We start from the raw sequence: 7988 nt of genomic DNA, 5'->3' as shown, positions 1-7988 counted from the left end.
AAACATTTGTCGTTGAACTGAATCCAAATTTTCTGCTTTCTCGGAGGGTGCTTGGCCTGTAGGTTAGAGGATGTGTGAGTAGGGTGGCAGGGGCAAGGGGTGCGTGGAGTTTGAAACCTGCCTCCAGCTTTACATAACATGTTCAGGGTACGTTGGCAGGAGTATGAGACCCTAAGCCTCTCAGGCAGCTGCCGTGCTGGTCAAGCTTCATGCCATTGACTCCTTGACCAGCTGGACACTAAACCAGGATGCTGAATACTGAACTATTCACAAGAGCAAATTCTCTGGTATTTGCTGGTTTCTATAATGGGTAGGCTTTTTGAGGAAGAGGTGGAAGCTTCTGGCTACTGTTGGTAAAATGGTTTGCTCAGCTGCTCTGTGGAGCAATGAAGGCAGCAGCATAAACTCGAGAGGGGCGCTGGAGGCCAGTCCCGTGGGTAGCTGGGGTTTGTGATGCCTTACATCACTGTGTGGAGCTTCCTATGGCCAGCTAGGGTGCAGAGGAAGGTGATATAGCTGAGCACTGACTGAATGGGCCACAGGAGATAGTTGGAGTCTAGGGGAGGAGCATGAGAGCCCAGCAGTGGAAGGTTAATGTGTTGACTGTCACCAAGGTCCATGCACCAAGGATCATGGACAGGAGAGAGCACCCCCTTATAGGAGCAGCACTGCCTCCAGAACGGTGACCCAGTGACCAGCCTGAGCAGGCAGAAGGTAGTTGGGAGTGCTCTTGTTTCAGTACACCAAGACACCAGCTGAATGCTGCACCATGCACTCATGGACTTCATTGAAATTAACTTCTCCTGACTTAGGTAGCTTTCACTCTTACTTGCTTGTGTACCCTTACAACCTTTACCCTTCTTCCCTTCAGTGCATCGCATCTGACACTGGGATTGAGCAATCACACCTCTATAACCCAGGAAATTCCAAACCTGAAAGTTCTTAGAACAAAATGTTAACCTTCCTGCCCTGCATATCCTGTATGCTCCGTTGTGCAGGTCATACACTGAGCAACAGACTACACTGACAAGGAAAACAGGAATAGGGAATGTTGCATACTCAGAATTTGGCAGAGTTAATGTCAATGTACAAACTTAACCTTTTGGTACTTGCTCATATTTGAGGGGTTTATTTCTCTGCTCTAACAATAAGTATTGCTGCTTTTCCCCTACCATACAGATTGTAAACAAATGCAAAGTTTTGAAGAGCAGTTTTTCTGGAGAAAAGTGCAGCTCGTGACAAGTTGCATTTCTGTGTAACACTTAGAAATGTCAAATCCCTAAAGTACTTGAGGAACTTACTTACAGATGCTGGTGGAATCAGCTAGCCCTTGTCACTCAACCTCTCTCTGAGCTGTAATCCAGGCTGCCTTAGTAGCCTAGCTGTCCAGAGACTACAATGAGCTTGAAGTTGGCTGCTCCTGCATTTCACTTACCAGGCTAACACTCTTCGCTCTGACACTTTCTCACCTGAGATTACTTTACCACCACTCAGCTTCATAAGTTCCAGTGGCCAAATTCTTCTTGTAACCATCTGTTACTGTTGGAATCAGGTAAAGTTAAGGCATTTTTTACCCTCATGACATTATTTAGGAAAGCAAGTGTTACTACTTGGTTGGATAGTAATTTCTGAGCACCAGAGCACTGCATGCAACACAGCAGCTGTTACATATTCAAGGATGAAATTCCAATAATAGTATGCTACATAATCTCTGGATAAATATTTATGTTTGTGAAGGTTAAGTGACTTGGAGTACTATAAACTCCAGCCTTCTGGGTAGGCCACTGCAATTTAAGCCTTCTTGCAGTGACCCAACAATGACCTCTCTCCCAGTCTAGGGGCAGAGTAACTGCTGGTGGAAAAAATTAGGAGTGGATCTTGAGGCCTCTGCTGAGCAATAACGTAGTGGGTAAAACACATCAGATGTTATTTGAACCCAACTGCTCATCTCAGAACCACTTCTCATCTCTAACACTGCTTAAACTTCCTTGAAACTTCTTCCAGTGTAACTTCATTCACAAACCCTGCATGATGTTTTCTCAGCACTGGTATAAGAGGATGAAAGCCACTTGTGGATTACAAATAGCATATGACAAGCTGCTACTTGGTGTTTTATTTGTGTGATGGACGGTTATCCTCTTCTAATCTGCAGGCACAGCTTAAAGGTTGTGATGTGTTTAACTTGCTTCAGAAATGCAAGAGAAACGAGGCCAGAGTACTACTAAAACAGTTGTACAAGGTGGGTCCCATTAGGATCTTTAGTTCAGGGCCTCTCAGCACTCATGAATCAAAAATACCCCCGAACTAGGCAAAGCTGTGGTTTTAGTGAACTCAGCAGAGCTGGAATTCGTTCCAACCATTTAACCTAAGTGTGTTTTCAGAAAGTTGTGTAATCCCTCATTTGCTTCCTAAACTACATTCCAGAGGGATAACAGATATAGCCTTACTCATTTTTCTCCATCTCACTAATGCCATTATTTCCCACCTAAAACCAGAGAACAGAACTCCATTCAATACAGCTCACAGACTGCTTTACACTCCTGCCTGTTGATACTGCATTAGGAATGACCCCATCCGTGCTAGATAGAAGAGCAATCCAAAATGACATCTCATTCTAATCCAAGCTGGGAGGAAGTATTTCACTTGCTGTTTTGAAGCACTGGAGTGATATTTAGACTCTTGTCTTCTACTGAGAAAACAGAATGCACCCCTGGCCTTTCAGAAGTGAACCATCCTAAATCAGGGCTCTGTTGACTTAGTTCTACTTGCCCAAAGGTAACACACAGGCAAAGCCATGTCTGAAAGCCCAATTTATTTCTCTGCCATTCCACCATGGTTGGTAGCTGTTGTCAATACTTATTTTATGTTAGGAGAAAGAACAGTATCAGCAGGTTTATTGCTTACTAATGCCATATTGAGGATTGTTTATTTTATCTGGCAGATGATATCTAAAAGAATGGCTTTAGGACAACAATATACATTTCAGTCTGAGGAACTCATTAATAATACTTTAATCCACAGGAGTCTTAAGTTTTATTTTGCTTTACTAGGCATAGGGAAATTTTTTTTCTTGGCTTGTCCTCTCTGAACTTGCCGAGCACGAGTCCCAAATCCCAGAGACTGCATTGATTCTGTTAAGTACTTCTGGCCAGGAGAGATGCACAGCATAACCAACAGTTTAGCATCGCCTCCTAAAAGCAGGGAAAAGGCAAAACATACTTATTTACCTCATTTTCAGTAAGTTATACACTGGTAACGTATTGATCTACACAACAGTAAGCATAGGTTACCATTGCTTTTATGAAGCAGAAGATTGCTCGTGAAGAAGGCTGTTCAAAATAGACAGCCCCTTCAAGGGGAGTCTATATCTAACAGTATGATATTTACCCCCAAGTGTTTCACAGTTTGTAACTTAGATTTTTTTTGCTCCTTATAACTTCATCAGTTAATCAGCACGTATGTTATGGGCCTGGGCACTTCATTAAGTTTTGCCAAATGTTTGTAAATTTGGGGCAATGGCAAAATGGCTTATTTGTGTGACAATAAAACAAAACAGACTCAGAAGTTTACCAAGAATGATCTAACAAAGGAGGAAATTGCCATTTTCAACACTTGACATAAACAGTGTCACCAAAGTCATACACCAGGCGTGGTTAAAACCAAGCTCAGTGCCTACATGTAGCCCCTAAACTCACTTCTCTTTTTGGCTTTCCCTTTTCACAGTAGAGACTCCAGCAGTAGGTGAAATTCAAAGCTTAAGCAAAAATTAATAGTATTTCAGAAGCTCTGAAGAACTATTACCTCATTCACTGTCAATGCCTTGGAGATTAAAAGCATGAGGGCTAATATTTCCTGGCTGAAGAAAAATGGACTAATATACTATAAAAATGGACACAAATCTGACATTACTGCAGGAATAACACTTGCTTTAAAACTGCTTCTGCATAGATGAGGAGCTAAAGAAGAGGAAGTGTCCCAAACACAGAAAGAAGTTGTAGCATAGTACCATGTCCTGTCTTTCTCCTTTGTCTCACTGCTACAGGGCACAATATTAAGGAATGTGCAAGTACTTGATTATACCCTGTAGTAATAAAGACTGAAGTTTAACTTCTCAACTGTACCTGACATGAAACACCAGTGAAATGCAATTTTTAACCTTTACATGATCCTATTGAGATGTTCCTCAAATGAACCTTGGAAACAGCAAGGTTTAGCCAAATTCAGGAGGAGTTCAGAACCCTCACTGTGTACTCACACTCACACTGGCTCCAGGACCAGAGTCTTTGAACAGAGGCCACATTACAAGCAAGGAGTACAAGATCATCCTCTAGTTTTACACAACAAAGGAAGGTGAAAACTAGGAGGAGAAATCTCTAGTTAAACAGAAATCAGAATAATCCCTCACCTACGGAGTCCTGAAGCAGATGGGTAAGTTTGCTGTTCCGATATGGGACATGAGACCGCTGCTCTGCTATTGCTCCAAGAACATCGGCCAGGGCGGACAAGCTGCGGTTAATAAACGATGTCTCTCTCAGTGCTGCCCCTGTCACTCCAGACATACCTGGTACAGTGTAGAAAAAGGCAATGGTAACACTAAGCAAAGCTGCTTCAAACTGTAATGTGGGGAAAATTCTGTTGCTGTATCGTCTACTTTTGACTCAACATTTTTAAACACAAATTCTGAACGACGACTTCCAGCCCACCCATGCCAAAAGCAAGATGCAGTGGTTTTTCAGTCTGGACTGCCAATAAATTGTTTAATACTCTACACACTCTTTTGAAGAACCTTCTTAAAGAAGGTTCAGTGTCTACAGATGGTCTGAAGCATCTCATGTTAAAGTTGATCTCTTCATCTGTACAGCGCACTTTGGCTTCATATGTATTAAGAACAAGGAACCGAGAACGTAGGAACACCTTAAGATCAGACAAGACAAAACACCAGTCCACAATGTCCCCAGAAAGAAGTCTGTTTTGTTTCACCATTTTTTATAATAGGTAACTGCTCCATCTATATCCCTTAGGAAAAAGAGGGGAGGCACTGATGGCACAAGCTGCAGAAGCAAAACTGTATAGCAGACACAAGCGTGAGGGGTTTGTGTTCACCCAAGGCTGTGAGGTGGAGGTTTATGGCATGATTTGCTATAAGGAAATGGATAAAGGAAAATTATGCCCTTCTACCACCCAACCAGCATGGTGGTATGTAGCTATGCTGCCCCTGAGCAACACTGGAAAGGTTTGGTCTATGCAACACATTGCACCAACTCAAAGAGGTGCTGCAAGCTCAACTCTGATCAGTATGGATGAGTGTGCAGTTAAGAGTAATTAACTCCTCCTGCCCATTTGGGGAAGAGAAATTTGCTATTAGCATTTAGTATCCCATTATTCAAATTTGAGCTTTGTTCAGGACAGTGGATGATGTACAGAAATGATCTGCAATCACTTCTCCTTACCCAGAGCACATGATCCATGTTAGGCAGAGCTCACAGTAGTGGGCTGATCAGATAGGGCTAACAGTTTCCTCTTCTGCCTACTCTCCCACCTCTAGACAGGTACAGGGAGCTGCTAGAGATCCTGTCTTTCCCATAGGGCAGCATTTTCCAAACTGGGAGGACAAATGAGGAGTTCAAGAGGCAAATGTGAAAAGGCACAGTAATAGCAAAAACCCCAGAAGTCTGGACAATGAGGAGAAATGTGACTGTGGGAGAAGATGAGGTTAGAGTGGTAGAGTCTCTTGTCAGAGAGACATGGAGCAAAAGAGTTTGGAAGACTTGCCAAAGGGTGGACAACAATCTGTGACAGGATGAATCTCAGGCTAACATTACTGGGGCCATTGTGTATACAGACATCCCCAGACTTCTTTTATTCAAGGAAAGGTGGACTCCTGAGACAACGGACATCACCCTAAAGCAGAAAACTGCAAATAGGTGAGGGGGACTTGTTTAAACTGCTCATTATCTGCATTTGGTTAGATGAACTTCCACAAAAACATGTAGCTGAGTTTTCAAACTGAAACCTAGTTTGCCAGAAAGGGACCACTTGGCCTGTAAATGACTCAGGATGGCTGTAGAGCTAACAAGGCAGGGTGCTGAAGTGTGTGAGAAGCCTGATGTACTGCTGCTCCCTTAGAGTTGCTGACATTTTAAAACAATTATGAGTTAACAGCTGCCCTCACTTTTACCAGGGTAAATTCACCAGCACAGCTGATGGCAGAGGGCAGTCTGCTGTGTGTGCTGGGCCACATCTAACACTGATGTTAGCACAGCTCTTCTGGCTTCACTGGAGGATCTGGCCTGCCGAGCCCCAACCCAAGGAAATGTTTGTCCTGGTTTAACTGAGAGAACAAACACACACCCTGTTGCAAAATTACATGCTTTCAGCATTTAGAGCAAATGAAAAAAATAATGTATTATATTAGGTTTCTCTGTAGAACAAAAGTTTAACAGTGAGCAACAGCAAGAATTCTTGGCAGTAAAGTAAAAGACTCTTTCATAATACTGGTTCAGTTTTCAAAACATTATTTCTGGAATGGTACATTTGGCTGCATGGTTTTTCTTGGTAAGAAAGCTTGTCCTTTAGGAAATAATCAAGTTTTTGAAATTACTGTGTGCATAGAGGAGGCAGGAGGAGGAAAATGCTTTGAAGAAACAACAAAAACAATATTATCTTTTCAACACTAATTTCCACAAAAAGGCAGAAAACCCTACACATGGTGATATCAATTATTACAGATATTTGTAATATTTAAATAATTTATGCACTTGAAACATTTCTGTACAAAAACATGCTACTTTCCAGAGCAGAAAACCAGGCCTAATAAAACCAGTTTGAACAAATAATATACTTATGATATGGATAAACACCCTGAGCTTATTTTAAGCTTATGCAGTCAGATTTTCAGTTATACTGTACCAGTGTAAAACTGGAACAATCAGCCCTCAAATTTTTTTTATGGCAGGATCTGTGGGTTTAAGTGAGCCTGGTATGTGAGCAGGGTAGCATGTACCCCTCTATAAAGAACTAAAGGCAACTATTGTAACCTAGATCTGGGGCGATCCATGCCCACAAGCAGGCACATTCCCTTACCAACACATTCACTACCAGCGAGGTCCACCAGCTGCAGTCTAGTTTTGACTTGCTTAATTTTCTCAGTTGCTTCGACTTGCACTGGTGAAGAGGTTCCAGAGGAAGAGGCAGATTTACTATCTCTTGTTTTTTGTGGAAAGGTGCAGGAAACCTCTTTATTTAGTCTCTGACTGGCTTGTTCATCTTCCCATGAAGTACCTGTTTAATGGAAAAAGCAAACAAGGAGAGCTTCTCGCTGACACTGGTAATTGAGATAGGGGAAAAATGGGACATCAATAGGGGATGTACAGTATCTGCTGTTTACAAGTCAGAATCCATGGCAAGGCAAGCTGAATCACTTTTTCTATCTTAATTTAAGGTCTTACTTATCAAACTGATTGTACTGACTGGTAACAAGTTCTGGTGTAGGTTGTGTTATATACAATGTGGAAAGCAAGAAACAGGAGTTCAGTAAGGCCTTTAAAGAGGTATTTTTTTCAAGTTTTAGACTGACTGTAACCAAAGTGAGATTTTGGATCTTTGGGAGCAGTAGGCTCTAAAGTCTGGTTCTATGTATTAGAAACATAACTTGCTGGTGCTCTGGCAAAAAAAAAAATCCTCATCCTGCCTTTTCTCTTTTGTCCTTTCCTGCTGTTCCCCCTAGACTTCCTTCAGCCCTCATATCCCACTGCTGGATCTACACACAATAAGCTATTAGCTTCAGTAGTATTACTTCCATTTGTCCAGGCTGGTTACCTACTACTATCATTCCTCTTCCTCAGCAGCAGCATCTGGCTTTCACTCTCTGCTGAGAAGAAAGACAAAGACTGATTCTCTGGGAAATCTGCTTTCACATTAGCTTAGCAGGAATATATTTAAAAGGGATTTCCCAAAGCAGTTTTGCTTTTTAATTAGTGTTTTGGTTT

At 42.1% G+C, this 7988-nt stretch overlaps 1 protein-coding gene across 1 annotated transcript in view; it reads right to left on the bottom strand.

Moving 5' to 3' along the window:
* Positions 1–2886: 2886 nt before the first annotated feature.
* KIF25 (kinesin family member 25) overlaps positions 2887–7988 on the bottom strand; it is a 42392-nt gene continuing 37290 nt past the window's right edge. Inside the window, exons 13-15 of the mRNA XM_029961607.1 lie at positions 7084–7281; positions 4406–4561; positions 2887–3191 (exon numbers count right to left, since the gene is read on the bottom strand). Of these exons, the coding sequence (XP_029817467.1) occupies positions 3034–3191; positions 4406–4561; positions 7084–7281 (512 nt within the window). The 3' untranslated portion in view covers positions 2887–3033. The remainder of the gene's footprint in view (positions 3192–4405; positions 4562–7083; positions 7282–7988) is intronic.

This window comes from Manacus vitellinus, unplaced genomic scaffold (assembly GCF_001715985.3).
Source record: "Manacus vitellinus isolate BGI_N305 unplaced genomic scaffold, ASM171598v3 scaffold_37_pilon, whole genome shotgun sequence".
In the NCBI taxonomy this organism is placed as follows: Eukaryota; Metazoa; Chordata; class Aves; order Passeriformes; family Pipridae; genus Manacus; species Manacus vitellinus.
The sequence above is the reverse complement of the archived record's forward strand: the minus strand, read 5'-3'. Positions and strand labels throughout refer to the sequence as shown.